This window comes from Drosophila tropicalis, unplaced genomic scaffold, assembly GCF_018151085.1.
Source record: "Drosophila tropicalis isolate 14030-0801.00 unplaced genomic scaffold, ASM1815108v1 contig_158, whole genome shotgun sequence".
NCBI lineage: Eukaryota > Metazoa > Arthropoda > Insecta > Diptera > Drosophilidae > Drosophila > Drosophila tropicalis.
The window spans coordinates 1361413-1383505 of record NW_027172602.1 but is presented as its reverse complement, the minus strand read 5'-3'; the positions used below and the strand labels follow the sequence as shown (position 1 = coordinate 1383505).

At 38.4% G+C, this 22093-nt stretch overlaps 1 protein-coding gene across 1 annotated transcript; it reads right to left on the bottom strand.

The window, feature by feature from the left end:
• Positions 1-937: 937 nt before the first annotated feature.
• Positions 938-20130, bottom strand: LOC137586835 (uncharacterized). The gene is made up of 6 exons (XM_068303012.1): positions 19994-20130; positions 7729-7858; positions 5801-5915; positions 5469-5629; positions 5248-5387; positions 938-5159 (listed from the first exon to the last, which is right to left on the bottom strand). Exons 1-6 carry the CDS (start codon positions 20093-20095, stop codon positions 3567-3569), a joined length of 2241 nt encoding a protein of 746 aa, XP_068159113.1. The 5' UTR covers positions 20096-20130; the 3' UTR covers positions 938-3566.
• Positions 20131-22093: the final 1963 nt, after the last annotated feature.

The window sequence follows — 22093 nt, the reverse complement described above, 5'->3', positions numbered from 1 at the left end:
ATATAAAGCCAAATAAAAAAAAAAAACGAGGGAAATGAAAAAAAGGAAACGAAATGAAAACTACGTTTTTGGCATTGACAGCAAACGTTGAGATGTTGTTTGAATATTCAACGGTCTGACATGCTAAATGGTCGATGAGCGGAATAGATAGCCGCTGTGGAAGTGGTGCTGATGATGGTACCACCAAGGTGGCTCCCCTTAAGAGTTTACTTTTTAAAGCTAGAACCCAAAGATTCACAATTTCTATACGAAAAACGAACAGATGTGAAAGTGTTATACGAATCCAGATAATGTATATGTATGTGTAGTTGTTGGATTCCAAAAAAGAACTAGCATTTGGAAAGCAACCAGCACGAGGATTGAATAACACCAAAACACAGGGCACAGTTGTGACAGAAATCTGCGAAAAAAGGGTCTCTAAATGGAGCTTTTGCTCTTTCGCCTTCTCGTCTAGCCTACCACTTGAGAGTCCACAGAAAAGAAGGAATACTGAGAGAGTGTCCACAGTTCGAGGCATCATGGACCAAAGAATAGCAGGCCACTGGCCTGCGGTTATCAATTTGCAGAATGGCGCCTCGAGCATTTTCGCGCTATGCCGCGAAAAGGAAAAAAAAACCTAAAACATGCAAACCTGAAAAAAATTCACCTGAAATGGCTTTAAAAGCAAAACAGAAAAAACGAAACGAAATGAATGGCTGCGCGTGTGGGCATCTCTCTTTCTCTTTCTCACTCTCTCTCTCTCTTTATCCCTCTCAGCTTCATCACCTAAAAGGTACATCTGGGTACATCAAGATCCAAATGCTTTTGAGATTTTCTGTTGAGTTCCTTGCTTTTGTTTTTTGTTTGTTTCAAATTGTTTTTGTTTTTCATTTCGATTTTCATGTGATTTGCGTGGTTTATATGTAGTTTGCCCAGAATCCCAAAAAAATTAATACAATTTTTGTGTGCTTTTGAATTGTTTTGGGAAAGTTTTATTCGTTTACTCATTTCAATAAAGTTGTTTGCCGTTTTTCTTTTTTTTTTGCATTACACTTTAATCTTGCTTTGTAAGTTGGATTCAAACTGATTTCAAGTACGACGATATATATTATATATATAGTTATAAATAATTCACTATATCAAGTGCATGTGGGGGACAAACGGATTTTTTTTATTAAGGGGGAAGAGGGAATATTTTTAAGTGCTTTGGTTTTTTTTTTTTCTTTAATTTTAACTTAATTTTAAGTGCTTCTTTTCGCTTGGCTTTTGTTCAATTTTTGTTTTGTTGTTGTTTTTACTTACTTTTTTGCTCTATGTCCTGGCTTTTGACTGACTTGACTTTCCATTTCATTAAATGTTTTGTTCTTTTTTTCTTTGTTTTTTTTGGTTATAATCTAAATACTTTTGCACATTTTTTTTTTGTCTTGACAAAAATGTATCTTCTTTACTTCGTTCTCTGTCGCTCACTTACATTGTATATTGTATTTCACTATTTGACAGACACAAAACAAAGTTAAGAAAAAAAAAAAAAACAAATATCATCTAGTTATTTTTTTTTGCTAGCGTGCTTTGAATTTCGTTTATAATGAATGATTTTATGGCATTGGAATATTAATAAATGTCGTGTCTCTTTCTAGTTTGCCAGGAATTCCTTTGGAAAGAGAAAACGTTTAGTTAATCTATGGCCGTTGCCTCTTCTAGTTTCTACGAGTGCGTCTAAGAACGGATTGAGGACTTTTAAGGACCAGCTAACAGGGCGTATTGTTTGTTCTTTTTCTGTGCTTTTCTTCAATATAAACGAAAATCAAAACACATTTTATGTATGTACGCGTACTTAAGAGTCTAAATTGTTACTTTTATGTCTCTTTTATTTCTTTCCTTTCATCTATAGATTTGTGTGTTTATTTTTTTTTTTGTAGATTTGGCCTTTGGTATGTGCTGTCTCTTTTTATACCATACACCCATAGGGTGAAATGGTATATTAAAGTCGCCAAAATGTATGTAACAGGCAGAAGGAAGCTTCTCCGACCCTATAAAGTATATATATTCTTGATCAGGATGAATAGCCGAGTCGATCTAGCCATGTCCGTCTGTCCGTCCGTCCGTCCGTCCGTCCGTCCGTCCGTCCGTCCGTCCGTCCGTCCGTCTGTCCGTCCGTCCGTCCGTATGAACACGCAGATCTCGGAGACTATAAGAGCTAGAGCCACCAAATTTGGTATGTATACTCGTGTAGTATGCACATGTTCAGAGTTAATTGGAATTTCGGCCACGCCCCCTTACGCCCCCAGGAATCACATAAAACGGTTTTTCTTAAAAAGTATAACAGCTAGAGACATCAAATTTGGTTTATATACTCGTTTAGTTGGCGCGCAGAAACTAATTGTTTAAACTTTTTGCCACGCCCCCTTCCGCCCCCGGAATTTACATAAAACTGATTTTCTTAAAAACTATGACAGCTACCGACATCAAATTTGGTATGCAGACTAGTTTAATAGACGCGCAGAAACTGGCTATTTAAAAATTTTGCCACGCCCACTTCCGCCCCCGCAAATCAAACAAAACTGATTTTATCAAAAACAAACAAAGCTAAAGTCACCAAATTTACTATGTATACTGGCTTAGTATTCGCGCAGAGTATATATATTTTCATATTTTGCCACGCCCACTTCCGCCTCCATAATTAAGAAAAAACCGATTTTCTCCTGTAGTTTTTTGACTATCGCATTCAAATTCGGCAGACTAATTAATCTTATCTATTTCTACAAAACTACCAAATTTTATTGAAATCGGACTAGAAACATGCAAAATATGCGTATGAACGTATTTTACTACGCGGTCCGCGGTCCAGAATTGGCCGTTGGCTAGTAGCGGCGCTAGAGTGCTCGTGTGTTCGTAGAGTGAGCGAGATAGCACATACTATGAAACATGTAAAAACAATTTAAAAGACATACATATGTACATTTGGTTTTCGAAATTTAAAAAAATTTGTTTCACCTGGTGTATGGTATACCCGAGTCGACGAGTCGACTTACTTGCTTCATTTTATCTTTGTTTTCAACTCTTTGTTTTGTATGTCGCTTTCGCTTGTTTCTTTTGCCTATTGACAGACTTACTACATATGATGCTAATGTTTTTGGGAAGGCTGTATAAGGGGATGGAGGGGATGAAAAATTGACATATTTTTGGTTGAAACTGTCAGCGCTTTCTATTTCTTTTCCTTCTCACTGCGTTGTTCTCCTTTTTTGTTTTGAGCTGCGGGTTAAATTTCCGGCTGTTAAGCATGAGTTACAAGTTGGTGTGTCGAGGATGTAGTGTGTCTGTGCGTGGGGAGAGGGGGGGCTTGCCAAGTTTTACAAACTTTTGAAACAGAAGAGAAAGCCAACTTGAATTGGATTCGTTTACAGATTCGTTCACATTCAAATGCAGCTTTGATTTTGCGTAAGCAATTACTTGCTGCATTTCCGAAGAGGAGGGACAGCAGCAGAAGGAGGTGAAGCAGAAGCACATTGAAATGGTGACGGGGTGACGGGAAGTGTGCGGTTATGTAACGGAAGTGTGTGTGTGTGTGTTTTAACTGGGTACTAGCTTTAGCCCAAGATCTTCTTGAAATAGCTAACAGTTTCCGGTTTTGTTAGCGAGCGTCGTCGATTTGGTTTAAATGGCGCCTCAGTTTCCTCTTGAAGGAAGTTGCGTCGTGTTGTGGTTGTTGCTGGCGCTGCTGTAGTTGTTGTTGTTGTTGGTATTGCTGTTGCTTTTGGTATTGCTGTGGTGCTTGCCACTTCCTGTTCCGTTTCAGTCACCAATGTTGTTGCTGTCTCCTTGGCCTTGATAGTTACTATTGCTTGTGTCGTCGCTGCTATAACTGGCGATGATGTTGTTGATGATGTAACTGATAAAGTTGCTGCTGCCTCTGCTGTAACAGATGAAGGTGATGATGTTGCCGTTGCTCCTGTAACGCTTGCAGCCGGAGTTGTAGTAGTCGTAGTAGTTGTAGAATTCAATTTCAAATCATTGGCTGCTCCTTTAGTTACCGTTGTTGTTGCTATTGATGCTGCTGCTGTTGTTGTTATTGTTTTTGTTGTTGTTGTTGTTGTTGCTGCTGCTGTTTCTAATGTCGCTGCTGGGGTAGTTGCTTGGACATCTGCTTTGACAGTTGTCACAGTTCTATCAGTGGCCAAGGTTGATGTTGGTTTTTCTATTATTTCAAAAGTTGTTGTTTTTGGTGGTGCTGCTGCTGTTGTTGTTGTTGCTGCTGCCGCCCCTGATGTTGTGGTTGTTGTGGCAATTGTTGTTGTTGTTGCTGGTTTAGCTGTTGATGTTTTTGCTGCTGCCATTGTGGTAGTTTTTGTTGCTTCTGCTGCATCTGTTGCAGATTTTTCTGTTGTTGTCTTATCATTAGCTGTTCGTGTTGCTGTTGTGGTTGTTGTTGTTTCTACTGGCGCTGCTGTTGTTGTTGTTGTTGTTGTTGTTGACGATGTTGCCAGTAAATGTTCAATATGCTCTCCATGTTCACCATGTTTGGCTGGCGGTATATAATGTGACTTTACCATTAGCATGGGTGGAATGAAATGTGAATTATCCGCTGATTCAATCACATGAGTTGTATGTTGAGATGCCCCAGTTGTGCTGACCAATAACGATGGCCCAGTGGTTGTTGTTGTTGTGGTTGTGGCTTTTGGAGTTGATTTTGGTGTTGCTGAAAAGCTTATGGTAGTGGCCTCATGAATACTAGGCATGGTCTTTAGATCTTGTTGTAATATTTTCTTTTTATGTGGCAAATGTTCGAAAATCTCATTCGATACATCAGCTCCACTATCTGGCAATTGTTCCATGCTCAAAGCCGGTTGATCCCCCATCATAATGCTCATGATATCAATATGCTCTGGTGGTGGTTGCCGTGGTCCTGATTTCTTAACTGGACGGGGCACTTCATGGGGTATACCAAAGGTGACGCCGCCCAATGAAGTTGGCGGTGGGGCTACAGCAATTTCAAGATTGCCACCGCGATTGTAATTGGGTTGCAGTGGCAGAAGATCAATATCATTATTCTCATTATTATCGGTACGTATATTCTGGATGATTTGAAGCGATTTGAAATGTGAATTTGTCATATCGGTTATACGTTGAGCCTCCATGCGTTCCTTGGGGCATATCAATTGACGAATGGCACGTTCGCGATCCTAGAAAATGGTTCAATTGAAAGGAGGAAAGGGGAAGGCAATGCCAGTGCAAAAGATGGAAATTGTTACTCTTTACTTGGTTTCTTACCTCTTTGCCCTTGCAAGTGTGTCGCAGCAGTCCCTCCTCTTGGCAATTTCGTATTAACTCAATGCTGGCCGTATCTGCCATATATTGCATTGTTAGATTGGGCATATCCTTGAGAATGCAGGCATCTGCCCAGCTGGGCACTAAACCATAGGGAAAGAAAAACACGTTAAGATGAAGTTGAATGTTAACTTCATAAGATTAAGAATGAGTCGATGGCGTACCCGGCATTTCGCATAGAAATGAAGCTGTCTCAGGACCTCCACAACGCAATGCATGCCAGCGATAATCACGTATGGGATCGATAACAGCGCACAAAGGGGCATCCATTAGGGGCAACGATTCGGCCCAGTAGCCGGTATCCGTAACCAAAGGACGGGAATTCCTTTGCAACAACAAAACAAGAAGAAGGGAAAGGGATAAGTTTTAAGCAAACACATTCATTTTCTATTCCAAATCCTTGATACACATGTCAACAGGAACAAAGCAATTACAATTGTTAATATGAGAAGCAGAACCCTTTTTTTCTGTTTTGTTGTTTTTTTGGTATACTTACGACCACATGAAACGATCCGAATTCTGCGGTCGCATGAGTCCAATCCAAACGATGTCGTTTACATCCAATTCCCTTAGCAGGTCGCGTGTTGCATCGAATTGAAAACTGTTGTCAACTGAAAACAGGACGAACGAAAACAAAAACCAACAACAAAAACAACAACAGGAACAGTCACACACACAAAACAAAAGAGGAAAAAATAAAACCGTAGAGGAAAAGGAAGGAAAACAACAAATGAAAATGAAAACGAGAAACGAAAACAAATGGTTTTTATTTGTGTATATATATATATATTTGGGTTTTTTTTATGTTGTGTTCGATTCAATTGGTTCAGAGCCAGGACGATGACAAGGCTGGGCATGGACGAACGATGGCTATGCTACAGAGGGATACCTAACGATCACCTTTCTCCTGTTCCCCCGCTCTGTATGTCCCCTTTCACTCTCACTCTCTGACTAGTGGCAAAACACAAATTGTTAGCAAAATGCTAGTGAAATTATTTGTTTTGTTCCATTTGCTTTTTATTCTTCTCCTTTCGAAGGGGGTTATGGGTCAGGGGTTATTTAGCCTTTTGTGTTGATTTTGCCTGGATTCAGGTTTCACTTGCTTACCCAAGCTGAACCCACTTTGCATTTGCATTTGAATGAATGCACATACATACTCCCAACCTCGACCGAGTCCTGGACAAACATATCTATTTCTCATGTAGTAAATGAAAAGAAAACGTTATTTTTAATCCGTTCCCAAAGATTCTTTTTGCAAGTGTTTCGAATCGGAATATTAGAATATTTTGAGAAAATTGTTTTTGACATTTTGACAAAAGAAGGTTTCGACTTTATAATTCGTTGGCAATTTGTCAAAGTTCATGGTGCCTATTTTAGCTAAAGCATGACCCTCAATTGAAACAATGCTCAGCGAGGTTGACTCCATAAGTTTTCAATAAAAATTTGTGCTAAATTCTACGAATCTATGACATAAAAGAGAGAGAGTAACCCCTTGTAAGTCGATGGGTCCCAATCTAGATGCAACCCTTTACCCCATCGGGGATCTATGCATGTGAAAGTACGTGTGTATACGCCTTTTCCTCCCCCTCACACACACACATACACGCACACAAACGCTGCCCTGCCTAACAATCCATTCTGTTGTCCAGTGGCATTTGTCACAAGGATTTATTGTAAAATTTCTGGAGCATTGTTGGTAAACTGGCCCTGGCCCCTACAACAACTGCAACACCAGGGGGCAGGGTAAGAGAAAGAGAGAGAGAGGAAAAAAGGAAGATATATATAAAAGACTTGTCTCTCTGTGGCTGCGTCATTTTGCTGCCATTTCTCATTCATTTGTAAACCTCAATGCTACCTCAGTTCCCGCAGTAGCCTCATTTTCAAGGCTCTTCCTCCCAATCACCCGTATTCATACCCATCTAATATATATGTATATACACACATACATACATAGATGGCTGGACATGACGATGCTGCTTCCAACCCTTTGTAAATGCGTTTGGTCTGGAGGCTAAAAAGCATTCCGTGTAGACAAGATAACTGGTGCGTTATAGCTGCAGTCAACCTACCTGGACTGGCTGGGCTGCTGTCACAGCAGCTGCCGGACATTTGTAATAATGTGCAATGTGAACGGGCGAACCCCCCATGCCCCATGCCCCATGTCTCATGCCCCATCATGCAATCCGCTTTGTCCTCTGGCCTCAGCCCACAGCTAATCCTTCACCTTTCTCCCTCGCTCTTGTCATTGGGCTTATTTGCATTTCACAATTTGTGTTGGCATTTTGGCATTCTTTTTCGTTTACTCTCAGCTCTGTAGTAGTTGTCTGTAAAGAACTCCCGCCTAGCATCAGCCCCATCCACCAGCATGGCTCCCTCCTGCTTTTGCTTTCTAGTTTGACTTGGCTTTCTGATAACCTGGCTTACCTGTCACCAGATTGGCATGATGAAACTGACAAACGGCATCTGCCTCAAACCAAGAGATGCGATCACGAAAGAATCTATAGAATACATTTAAACCCTCCTGGGGCATTGTCCAAGTGTTGCTTACATTTACCTGAAAGAAACCACAAATCAAAAAGGGAAAATATATATACATATATAGGAAAACTAAATTATATCAGTAAATAAGATTTAAAAGTAAAGTAACCTTATTAAAGACATATTTTGTATAGTTATTACCGAATTGACTGGGACGAGCTTTCAAATAGAAAGTTTATAGAGAGTTTAGCGAATGAATAGAGCAACATTTCCTCATATGGATTGTGAAAATATTTCTGTAGGTATATAAGGGGAAAATCGTGTAACTTTTGGGGCATTTTGTATTCTCTTTCTCTGTCGCTTTTGCGTGTTCTTTTCCTTGGTTGCTTTCTGTTGGTGTTGTTTATGCATTAAGGATGAAGCTGAGTAAAGCGTTTTACATTTTTAATGCTGCTACCACACCTCACGCACACACACACACACACACACACAGCGGCAGCATCATCATCATCCACATCGACTTCATAATGAAGAAGCAGAAGCATTAAGAACAAAAAGGAGCAGGAAGCGGGAGACTGTAAAAGAGTCTACGACATTAAAAATACATATAACGACAACACACGAGGGCAAACCATTTGCATACACAACAAAATGAAGCAGGAACAGGAGCACGAGAAGGAGCTAGAGAAGACGAGCTTTTGGTTAGTGTAAAAATCAGCTTTGCGAGTATATCCCATACCATATATTTCATTAGGAAGTCTCCGAGCCGAGTGCCACAAAGGCAACCACAACACGCCTTTCTTTCACAAAACCAAAAGCAACAGAACGCAAAAAAACAATAACAGCAACAACATTTATGTGTATAACGGCCTAACTTAAGATGCGGTGTGTGTGTGTGAGTGTGTGTGTGTTCGAGCCACCACATTAACTAATTACGGCGCAACAAAACGAGAATCCAAAAACAGAATGAAAGAAAGTGGAAGCAACAAAATTATAAAACATAAACTCCTCAAGAAGGGGCCAAAAATACAAGAGGCCCATGCCAAATCAGCCATGACGAAGTTTGTATACCCTTGCAAGTTTTTATGGTTTCCGGGTATGAAGGTTAACTACCTCAGTTATCCACAGTTCAATTTTAAACAATGAAAAGGCTACAAACTGAGTCCAAATTAAGGTGTCCCACTTTTTTTTCTGGTTAGATGATGATTAGATCTTAGTCTAATCCGATGCGAACACCTGCACCTACACAAAGTCAAAATGCAACAATTCTGCTCTGTGGTCTAGACCTAGAAGGAGATTGTCCCAACCAGAGGGACATGACTTGGTTATGAATATATTCATATATGGACTATATAAAGTCATAAATGCTTGCTGAAATTTGTAAATTAATAAACCCATTTTGGTTTACTTTTGCAAAAGACAAATTAAAATTTCTTAAAGTTTTACTTTACATCCATATACATACTTAAGTAAATAGGCGTTCATTTGGCGCTTTAGGTGTAAAGTAAGAAAATATTACTTTTACTTTTTGAGAGGTTTTCGCCACCTAATTTACCCAAACAAAAACAAATTTGAGGTTTGTTTTGGGGTTCACCTTGTACATTTCAATTTCAATGAAAATGTATCAAAAAGGCTAATTAAATTTATTTAGCAAAAGTTTATTATAAAAGCATTTTTCATTTGTTTTCATTTTACATTCTTCCTTTCGTTTGCCATAGAAACCTGTCTGAGGAAAATCGTTCAGAGTGTGTCTGTGTGTGTGTGCGTATTTAATGAATTATAAAATGCGAGTCGCTTTGTGGGTCTCGCGTCATTCATTTCGCCATATGCGCTAAGTACTTATATCAAATTTCAGAAATTCCATTTGAATTATTCTTTTAAGTTTCTTCTTTCATCAGGTAAAAGTCTGTCAAAGCGAATGTTTCGTTTCATTAATTCGATTCAATTTTAATTGCGAAACATACAAAAAAATACAAGAACAAAAGAAAAAAATTAAAGAAAACGCGAAATAAGAAACAAAGAAAGCTAATAAAAACTTTCATCATGGAATTATTTTAATAAATTATGAATTAATATCGAAAGCGTTGAAAATTCTTTCAAAATTTCAAATAATCTACTGACGAAAAGAAGATTCGGCTTTATGATTTATTCGGTTTTTCGTTTAACTCAATCAACAGAAATTGATTTAAAGGGCACAACGAATTTTATATTCAATAATTTGAGGCTTTTGCATATGGTGAAAATGAATAAGTTCATGCTTAATTAATTAATTTTTGCATACCTCAAATTTTTATTTATCATGCATCAATAGCAGCTTAAGGTTTAATTGATTTTTTCCCTTTGCTATTTTTATTTTCATTTTTGGCCAAAGATTTTTTTAACTTGATTGTATATACATATTAATATGTGTGTGTATTTGTGTGTGTGTGTGTGTGCATTATCAATTATTCTATGCAAATTTTTGTGGTTTATGCATTATTCAATTATTTACATACAAAATATAAGCGGTAAAATTTTTCCATTCTATCGGTAGGATAAAGTTTGCAGCATACAGAAAAACAGAGAACAAACACAAAAAATTATGGGTAAAAATCAAATTTTACTATGTGGAGATAAATTGATAATCCATTTAGACGAAGAAAATGCATAGTCCTGGCATTCCCATCCTTACTTTACTCCTTTTTTGCATCTCCCTTTCTATGGGGTTCGCCTTTCCAAATAAAAATTAATTCTTGACTTTTTTCTCTTCCCCTCTCTATCGCTTTTCAATGATGATGCTACAAGGCGGAAATTATGGACGATGGTGGAAGGTAAAGTAAAGTAAAGTAAAGACTTAAAGGTTTAGTTGGACCAGAAGTTGAATGCAAATTATACAAAAGCATAAGTGAAAGACATCACAAAGCTGCTCCTCCCCCAGCTTCTGCTGCTGCTGTTTTAATGTATAATTTCACTTAAGTTATTTGCATTTCAGTTCTTCACTCTGAACGCGTTTTTTGTTTTGCTATTTGTTCAGCACTTTTCGACCAGCAACGCAAATCGAAAATGTAGGAAGACAAGCAATGAATGCATGAATGTCCTCATTATGTGTGCCCTTATAAGTATGCTACATTGTTTGCTCTTTTTTAGCATATTAAGCTTTTCCTTAGATTACTCCATTTAACTAATTAGAAGAATTGTTTGTTTAAGTTTGACAACTATTTATAAGAACTTTAAAGTGAGTGAATGATATTTTATTGAAATAGAAGACTTTGAATGAAGCTTTGATATTTGTCATTCTAATACATCATATTATCTATATAGACATTCTTATGCAAATTTGATGCTCGACATTAGCTTAACATTTTCACACACAGGCACAGGACGCACACGCACAAATAAAAGTCAAATATCCATAGGGACCTTGATGGGAAAAGGATACAGTTAATGTTCCAATGCTGTAGGCGGGAGGTACACACAGAGAGACACCTGCATTAGGCAATCCTTTTGATATATTGTAATATTTTATGCATGCCATCGTCCTCTGACGTTGGTTGCCCCATTCACATCTGTTTCTTGCTATCTCTGTTCCTCTCTCACTCTCTCTGTCTCTTTTAGTGTGTTTCTGTGCGTGTGTGTATGGCTTCACGTTTACTTGTTTTGTAAACTGTGTCAAATGTCAAGTCATGCTCATACATACTCGCACACACACACAAACACCACATCTGTTGTAACATTGTGCCTTTACCTTCTTTTTTTCTCTCATTCAGATCATCGCTTTTAAAGTCAAGCATATAAATTTCGTGAATGAATCTATTCATTGTATGTTTCTTTTCTTTTCGCTTTTTAAGATTTTGTCTATAAAAACGTTTAGTCTGTGTGCAAAAATAATGCAAAACATTAATGTTAAACTACTTGAAAAACTAAACATATATATTTTCATTTTCTAGTTGAAAGTTTTCTTTTAGTGCTAAAAAGCACTTACACATAGCAGCATCACTTCATAGGTAGGTACATATATGGATATAAATGTATTTATATAATGCGATATGTTGAACCAAAGCGTTTGGTCTGTGAATGCAGCTAGAAGAAGTGCGAAGAATCCCATTACACTTTTAACTTGATGAAAAGAGGAAAGGGTAAGAGGAAAAACGCTTATAAATTGCGTTGAAATGAATATGACAGCAGCAATTCAACTTCGGTGAAAGCTAAGTGAGTAAAGAATGAGTGAATGATAAAAGTATATAAATAACATGGACAAGAAAAAAAAAAATGAAAAAATAAAGAAACTCCCCGTCCTTGGCCCTCTTTTGCTTGTCCTGTCACAAAGCTTGCAAAGGAATGGCAACAAACGAGACAATACTTCACCTCCTTCTCTTGTTGTTGCTGCTGCTATTGCTGCTGCTGCTGCTGCTGCAGCTGTCAACTGTCGCGCAAATGCTTACATGCATGGAAAATTTATTAAAATTGAAGACATGCAGGAATCTCACCCCAACCAAACAGTCACTCATCCAGTCATCCCGTTATCCAGCGACTCTATCAGGTAATCCATGTGGAAAACGAACACTTAAGCGTGGCACCCATACAAACACACTGCGAAGTACACACACACACACACACACACAGACACACAGACTCACACTTACTTATAATGTTCTCGAGTATTTTTATTTTGAATCATTATTTGAATTCTAGAAGCCCTCAAATTGCTGTTTGCCACTAATGAATGAGATGGGAATTGAGTGGAGGACAGACACGATATAAACCGACACACGAAACAACAACAACAACAACATAAAAGAAACCAAAACCGAGCCAAGGACAATAAATACACATACATTTACAATATGGTTGTAAGCCCAAGGATAACATAGCAATTTGTTGTGTTGGCGGCAACGATGTCTAATCCTTGAGCCAATGTGAATTATGTGTGCGCACTGGCAAGACGCAAAATATACATATATTCCCATACTATATAGACCAAAAACCGCATTCATTGAGTGAGTAAGTGAGTGTGAGAGCGAGACAGCGAGAGAGAAAGAGACTGTGTGTAAAAGTAAGAGACAGAATGACATAGAGTCACTTGTGTGAATTTTCCAACAGTTTAAGTGATTTACTTTAATGTCGAGCCAGCCAGAAGGCAAACGCAACGACAACCGCCATCGCCATCGCCATCATCAAAAAAAGGGAAAACGAAATCTTTCTTATACTCCATGACGTCGTCGCCCACATCGCCTTGGTCGTTGGTAGCTTCATCACAGGATGACGGTCTTTGACTACTACATGGAGAACGAACGGCAGCAGAAAAGAAATTAAATTGCTCTAAAAAGAAGCACTAAGAAAAAGATGAGAAAAACGACCAAAACCAAGAATGATACGAACGCCAACCACTGCAGCAAAATAAAAAACTGCACTGCAAAAAAAAAAAAAACTTTAACTAAAACCTCAAACTCCAAAAGAAGCAGAGAGAGCATTCTAGGCTACCCTTAGGACATCCAAATATTGTCCATCTATGAAAACGAATATTCTCTTATCCCTTGAAAACTCTGTAAATTTCCTAATCAAAGGCATGCTCTAAACATAATATGTGCCATTACTATTTTCTCTTAGTGTATGATCTAAGGCCAGGACAAGTTGGCGGCAACATCTTATAGCTCACTCCCACTGTCTCTCTAAAGCAGTTAAAGTTTCTAATTGAAATTGAAACAGAGGAATGAACGATGGCATAAGGAAGAGAAATAAACGGAAGCAGAAAGTAGCAAATGAGAAGCAGCCGAAGCAGCAGCAACTCAACCACTAGGAATGGGTCAGTTCTATGCTGATTTCCTGCTGTGAGGAAAGACAGACTAAGGACTAGACCAAGACAAGCGGCTTGCTCGATTAAAGATGGAAAGAAAATCAAATTCCAGGACATAATGTGCAAAAGCTAACAGTCACGCCTCCCAAAAAAAAGGAAAGAAAACACATTTTACCAAGATATTGCAATTGCAACTTGGCACTTTGTTCAAGATGTATGTGTGTGTCTATTTTAAGGTAGGCAAGGTTACCTTTAGTTAGCCCAAACCTGGCAATGCAAATGCAATTGCTTCCCTTAGCATATCGATGTCATTTGTGATGTCCTTGTGGCCATTCGTTGCATAAAAGTAAAGACAAAACTTGTGCAGCTTACGTAGCTTCGGTTTGTAATTAAAAGAGCTTATCAGAAACTTTCCCATCTCAATGATCGATAATGAATTTCATTGAACTCGAGAGAGAGAGAGGGGGATAAGTGGCTAAAGAGTGGCAAATGGCAAGTGATGAGCGGCGAGTAGCAAATGTATGTCGACTGAGGGGAGACGATTGGGTTTCAAGTTACAATACCACAGCAAATGAAAATGTTGCAGAGCAGACAAAGTTTCTATTGCCATAGAGAAAGTTGCCCCAACTTTTCACCCCCTTTCGGTTTGTTCCGTTTTTTTTTTGTTTCGTTTTTTTGTCGCTGTTTTTGCTTCTTTTTTTCTTGTTTTGCCACATTTAATTAACATGAATCAATGGTTAAGGCTAAGGACGAGTAAGAAAGAAAGGAAAGATGATTGCGTGATGCAAACACCAAAAGTGTCCTAACAATTTTTTTCTTGGTTATTTATAAGCACGCATGTTTGGCATTCCGATTTGCAAATTCACCGTAAATTCGTAATGTTTTAGTTGGCGAAAATATGGTAAGAAATTGGTATTTGAGAGAAGTTAAAGTAGGCAAGAGAACATTTGCCTCAAGAAGTTTGTTTTAATACCCTTGCAAAGGGTAAACCCTAAAACCTAGTAACATTTTTTGAAATGAGGAGTAAGTCAAAATCTTAAATAGGTTTATGTAGTTTATGATATTTCAATTAACTTTAATTAACTCCTCAATTTGCTATTATTTTATGTTTTTTGAAAATGATAACTCATTTAATTTCTGACATTTCGTTGATGCTCATTTATTTGCTATACTTTCCTTTGGCTAGGGTAGCAAAATGTCATGCCAATGACTCATTAAATTTTAAGCACTAAAATTACGAATTTATACATACATACATACATGTGTGTGTATACCGAACCATGGCATGTATGTAGATGTGTGTATGTATGCGTGTTTGTGCCATTTTTATGACTTAACCCTCACAAATTACTTAATGCCTTACTTTATTGTTCAATTATTAAGGCTGAGAGCACAACAGAAAAGCAAAAAAAAAGGCCCATACATATGTGAAGTTGGGAAGTGTTGGGAAGGGGGGACAACAGGGCAGACTGGCAGGCAGCCAGCCAAAAACGAAAATGCCTCAATTAATGGCAAGCAACATTAGTTATCAATGATGGCCCCATGAGCACAATAATGGCCGCCAGACAGTACGCGAGAGGAAGAGATTTAAATGTTGTGAACTCATCACCATCATCATTATCATCATCATCATCATCATCATCATCATCGGACTATCAGCATCAGCTGCAGAATACACTGAGAAAATTCACACAAAAAAGTAAAAAAATAACAACAAAACAAGGAATAGAGAGGAGTGAGAAAAGAAGCATAGAATTTAGAATTTCTGGAATGTTCCCCTCATTATTTCTTAAGCTTTGGGTTTCAACTTGTTGACCATCTTAAATTAATTGTCGACCCTTTTTTAAATGTGTGTGTGTGTGTGGGGTGTGGGTGTGTGTGTGCGGGTATTCAACAAATTGCCTAGAGCTGTGGGAGGGAGGTGACAGGAGGGTCGCGTTGTCAAGGTCTTTGCCTTTTTTTTTTTGTTGCTGTCTTCCTCTTTATTTACTGTTAATTAATTCGCATGTGAAGAGAGTTTCACATATGACCTAGCCCTGAGCCCTAGCTGCCCTCTTGCCCTTATGCCTACTAGCACCAACGCCCTCAGCGGCCCGCTCACCCCTTTCCGCTTTTGCCACAAAACGTTTCTTTAAGGACACTGCAAGGCAGCTTCTAATTTGCTGCTAAATGGAAGCGTGGAAAAAACGCCTTTGTTTGTGCATAACGAGGCATGCAGCTAGCTACGTAGCTAACCAAACAAAAGGATGCCAGACATGGCGACAGAAACGAAGGAGGTAAAATACCAAGGGGAACAAAAAAAGAACCTTCCAAGGGCCGGGTAATGGAGAGGGGAAGGTGTGGGAGTGGGCGGGAAGGTAGAGAAATGCTAGGGGAAATGGGTAAAATGAGTGCCCGCATTCATGGAACCGCACACGCCCTAAGAATTCGGGTCAAAGCGGTGAAGGCGTGGAAGCTACCTCATTGAGTTGATTACCAAGAGAGGTCGTCAGCGTCACAAGAAGAGAGAGAGAGCGAGAAAGACAGAAAGAGAACGAGAAAACCGTAAAGCGAGAGCGAGAAAAAAATGCTAGAGAACTAGAGAAAACGCTAACAAAGACATCTTTTGCTTTTCACTCACTTTCAATGTATGTGTGTGTGTGTGTGTGTGTGTGTGTGTGAGTATGTGTCATTGAATGAAACGCATTTGGGGTATTCATGTGCCAATTGCGAGCAATTACTCAACAACACAGGCAATGGAATCTCTGAAATGTACTGAATGAAGAAATAAACAAAATAAACAAAACCAAAAAGAAAATAAAAAGAAATACTTTTAGTTGCATAAGCAAGTAAAATGAAATTAGAAGCACAGAGGGAACAAACTATATAGCCAATTAGCAAAGAAATTAAATGAAAACCATAGTGAAAGAGCTAAGCTTGGCGAAAAGGACAAGCAAAAAAAAAACGCATTGTTGATTGGCCACATTTGCAATCTAACAGAAGATATAGAAACCCGATTTTGATCAAATAATGGTAATGAATAATTGCACTGAAACATACATATATGTAGATAAAATAGGTTGAAATACATGTCGTATGCGTGATATTATAATTACACTTGAAATACATGGCGTATGTGTGATATCATTTGCAAATTGCAATAACATTTACAATAAAGTGAATCAAGAAATTAATAATCTTGCCTATAGGCAAGTTTAGTTTGTTGATGCTATTCAATAGAAAATCAAGATGATCACTTTTACAGCATCCCCACATATACACACGTCTTGGTGTTATTTGATAATTGGACTCCTTTGCCATTTCCATAAATGTGCTTATCCTTAAGTGAATAATACATATGTGCATAAATAATATTTGCTATAGCTAACCCACATATGAATCTACACACACAAACACACACACACACACAATGGAGAAATCGAGAGACGACCTCATGTTGGATGTGGCTGGCAAATATTTGCAACTCCTTCATGAAATTCATACCACTGCTTGACCAATCTGTTCAGCAATTTCTTAATTACGTTACAGGAGCAGCATCGGGTCACAACAACTGACCGCAAACAACTAAGCATAAATATTTGCTATGCTGCATAACCGGCTGGATTTCAGGTTACACTTACATATATGTATGTATGTATGTACTGCATTCTATGTACATTGTAAATACATACAACCAAAGATCTAGTACATACTTGTGTCTTTATCTGCCTCCTCGCCCTATACATCATCAGCAAGGTAATTGATTCTGAGCTTTGTACATATATGTATATATATCTGTGTGTTTGTGTGTACACTATCCGATGTATATTACATACATACATACATATATTAGTCTAATTTTGCTTATTTTGTTGAACCATACAACAAATAAATATTTGCCAAGTGTGTCTGATGGGTTGAAACTCGTTAGTGTGGCGTGGATATAATATAGCAAAATCAAATTCTGAATGATAGAATTATACTAAGAATTCGAATACGCGAGCAAAATAATGAACTAGTAAAAGTAACGAGTAAAATGATAAGCGAGTTAAATGAGTTAAACACATAACGAATGACTAAAACTAATGATTAAACTCAAAAATCGAGTCGAAAGTAATTTTTATCAATGTTCTATTGCTTGACTTAACTTTTTTTCGGCTAGTAATTTTTTTACAAGCTGCTTAAATTAAACAAATTAAAAACAAAACAATAAATGTATAACTACATTTCAGGTAGCTACCATCATTTGGTGGTTTCGTTTGAATTTTCCTTGGCAAAGTTTTCTGCTTCGCCTTTTTTTTATAAATTGGTTTTTTTTTTTTGTTATTTTTTTGCGAATCATCAGTCAGGAAAAACGGACCAGGTTGGTTTCGCTCTCGTTCTCCATTGCAGTTTTGCTTTTCTTTTTTTTTTTTTTCCGTTTCCGTTTGCCCCCACGACGGGCATTCCGCCATTTTCTTGGTGGAAGTAATTGGCCCGGGTTCCCCATAAATCAAACCGATAATTATGTGGGCGAATTGTGCAACCTTTTGCCAGTCAGCCAAGGCGCAAGCCGTGGATTCTTGTCGTTTTTTTTTTTTCATCTTCCTGCGTTTTTTGCCTTTTCTTTTCTTCTTCTTCTTTTTAGGGGGGTTTTTTTTTTTTTTGATTGTCCTCCATAAATTATGATTTGATGTGCGAAATATATAGTGGTTGTGGTGTGAGGTTAAAGGGGTGGGGTAGTCAAATTTAGCTCAAGGTCGTTAGGTGTTTTCACTTTTTTGTTCTTGTAACTGCTGCTCGTGTCTCTCTTAAGTAGTAAATGTGGCCTGGCCTTCGACGCGTCCTTGGATATTCGAGGACGAAAGTGAAAGTGGAGCAACAACAATTGACTGCGGCGAGTCCGCATCCGCGTTTGCATCCGCGTTCGCGTCCGAGTTCGACTCCTGGCAGTGGCATGATTAATTGTCTGCTGTTGCGGACAACCACCACGAACCGCTGCCACATCGTAAATTGCTTTCACGTTCCATCACGTGAATCTCGTGTCAAACGCACGTGAGTGCCATGAATAACATTTAGCAGAAACGAATACTACCACTTTGAATGATTCCCATTTTTTTTTCTTTTTGTTGCGCTGTTTTTGTTTGTCATGCTCGTAGACTTCCAAAAGGTAATGGCTACCCCGACAGTGCTTAAATCTGCACTTGTCCAAATGCAAATGAATGACAGAAAAGACGTCAAGAGATTGTAACTTCTGATTTGACGAGTGATTAGCATTTGAAAACAAGCGAGTTACAGATCGAGAATATTCCAAATGGCGAAAGACTAACGTATATATGGAAAAATATATCATCTTAGAGCACTTTTCTTAGGCAAAGGTAGCAACCACTTAGGACAACTCTGCTTTCTGTTTTCCTTCAAGGAAAATGGTGAATAGCAATCACGATAATAAGCATAAATAAGAAAATAAAAAAAGGCCACCACAAAACGAAAAAATTACACGACCATAAAAAAAAGGGCAAATGCCACACGGGGAGTTAAAGTTGAGGTAGGCGTCGGGGTCACCGTAGGAAAACGTTTGAGCCCCATATAACCCACAGAGCCAACGCCAACAACAACAACCTACAAAATAAGTTGAGAACGAAACAAGTTTCGTTTGGGGTTGGCTGACTGCCTGGCTGGTTGGCTGGCTGGTTGCGAACAACCTCGTAAAAACTTATTTAATTTGTGATTTATATGAATAAAATTGTGTAGTAAATTCACTGAAATTATTCATTTTGCAGTCGCCGACGCCGACTTTGATGCTGTCGCTGACTCGTAACAAAACAAAACGAGTAAAAACGACAAGAAATAAGAAAAATGTGGCCAAGAAGAAGAAGACGACAGACTGGAGACAGACAAAACGAAAGGATAAAAACCAGAGCAAGCCCAGCGGGCAGTAGCTAACGACGATGACGTCGCCAAAAACAAAAATAGAGAAGGGCAAACAAAAAAAGAAACAAAAATCAAGAAACTTTCCTTGGCTAAGCCAAACAGTTCAAAATATTTGTGATTTACTCTCAAAAAACCTCGACAGAGAAGACAACGGCAAAGGAAGGACATGAATGGCTAGAAAGAACTTTATGCACATAAATTGTTAAGCCAAGCGAAGGTCTATTTTTTTCCCTTTCGTAAGATCAACGTTTGTCCGTAACAACACAAAGTGGAGAGGGCTGGAATTGAAATAATATCAAGAGTCCATTAAAGGCCATTTGCAGTTGGCCACTAAATTCTACGGGGTTACCAAAAATAGTTTAGTGACTGAAATCTCAAATTATACGGGTCCTCAGTAGACAGATTGGCGAAATTCCCAACTAACTGGCTCAAGAGTGCATCTGTTGCACCCACGTACCCCCGATACCAATGGGTCTGATAGTCAGCTGTTTCATTAATTTGTATTATTTGATATTAGAGCAGATAGATATGTATGGTTACACTTACGGCACGCGCATCACAGCGCAATCCTAGACTGATTAGGCATAATCCCAAAAGTGGCAACATCCAGCGATGAGCGGCAGACGCAGCGATGCCGCTTTGTGACATTTTGAATTCGTATACGATATCGCTTGATTAACACACTATAAAAAATGTTGAAAAAATAATCCATATACCATATGAAATGTAATATTTGGGTAAAAAATGTTTTCTTTGTTCTCTTTTTTTGGAGTTTTTAAAGCTTAGCGTTTCCTTTTGGGTTGGGTTTTTTTTTTGTATGTGAAAGAGAGTTTTGCCGGCGCCATTCTGGCTTGTTGTTTACTTTCATATCAAAAACACACGGACAATACCCACACACACTCACTCACGCACACTCGCACACACACACAATCACACGCTCACACTCACACTCATACAAACATACACACAGGCAGTAGGGAAGACAAGAAACAGAAGGCAAACACTGACAGGAGCCAACAAAACAAAAAGGACTACGAACCGTACGCGCACGCGGCACGAATTATTCTGAAGCCTTCGACGGCGAAGCATCTGCTTTTTAAACACTCAGGCTAAGGCGAAAAAAGCTCTGAACGGCGAATTTAAGGCGAAAATGGTCAGAAGGCGGCGAACATGGTAAAATAGGAGTAACAGAGACTGCCAGGAGACAGGGAGATAGGGACCAATTGAATGGGGTGTTGGGCGTTGGGGAGTTGAATAAAAGGAGATGGGAAGTTTATGTGGCTCTCGTTGGGAGCAATTGAAGTGTGTGTTAAGCTTTGGCTCCTGCTTTTGCTTCAGCTGCTTCACTGCTGCTGCTGCTGCACACAAAAACGCTCAAGGACATTTGCTCGAATAACTGCCTTCGATCCCCGCATTTGCCATCGCTGTTGTGCTGCCCCCTGTCAGCCTTACCTATTCCACTCCACTCCACTCCACCTTCAACTCAAAATGCTTTCATTGTGCAGCAAAGCAGTTCTTTTATTTTTAGTGGATTTGTTTGGACATTTTTCGGTTAGTTCATTCTTTCTTTATTTTTGCTTTTTTGCTGCGTTTCCTTTCTGGCTCGTTGTATGTGTTTTTTTTTTTTTTTTTTTTTTTTGCTTTTGGTTTGTGACCTTGCCCTGCGCTCCAATTAGAAATGTTTAGTATTTTCTTTCTCTTTTCGGTTTTATTTCTTCTCCAACACTTAACGCACTCAATTTCACTTCTATAAGTTTCTGTGGCCTAATCCGTAGACTCTTTTGGCTTTGCCCTGGCCCAATGATATCTACGTTTTGTTTACGGATTACATTTGTAAAGATTTTTCCATCTCATCTACAAATACACACGCACATCGAAACGTGTAAGCACTTTAGGTTAACCAGGAATAAATATAAAGTAGGTACTTTATCCATAATTCCTTTTAAATTCATAAGCAATTTTGACAAGAAAATATCAAAGTCGGAACCAGTCTGGGATCTAGTTATGTGAATTGTACAAAATTTGTCCCCCAAAGTATGCAATAGTCATTTTTTGCAAAACCATCTAGGACTTCTAAAATTTCTTGTAGCTAAACAAAAAACATTTTGTCGTAGTCGGTCATTATAGTCATCCACAAGTTCTTTAGAAGGACTATCTTTTGCATACTTCAGGGGAGAATTCCCCAATTTCATAGGTCTAGAAGCGCTTTTAAAAATGGAAATTAGTTTACGCTTCTTTGAAAGTGTATATTAAGTTCTTTGTTTAGTTTTTGTTTAATTTCCGAAACAATTCGAGCACTTTGGGCAATGGTATTTAAGTTGTTGCCATTGTTGTTGTTGCTGCTGTTGTTCTATTGTCTCTAAAGGTTCTTAAGCCGCTTTAATACCTTTTCTAATGGCCCCCTAGATGGCTGAAAATCCTCCATTAGCGCAGCTTGCCAAATGTATGTATGTATGTATGTTTGCTCTTAATGGTATATACATACATATGTATGTACATACTTTCAGTCATATGTGTATGTACAATGTACGCACAATGTTAATCATACATAGACGAAATGAGTTCCATATAAAATCTACATACAATCCACACAAGGTAGATAAACAACAGAGGAAGAGTAAAAAAGAGAGCGACCAAAAACGCAAG

Bases quoted from the DNA above. Each gene is read 5' to 3' on its own strand.
- LOC137586835 (XM_068303012.1), bottom strand. From the start codon at position 20,095: ATGTCACAAAGCGGCATCGCTGCGTCTGCCGCTCATCGCTGGATGTTG. The intron at 7,859-19,993 runs GTAAGTGTAACC...GGTTTCTTTCAG, and splicing joins TGCGCTGTGATGCGCGTGCC to GTAAATGTAAGCAACACTTG. The intron at 5,160-5,247 runs GTAAGAAACCAA...ACCATTTTCTAG, and splicing joins ACACTTGCAAGGGCAAAGAG to GATCGCGAACGTGCCATTCG.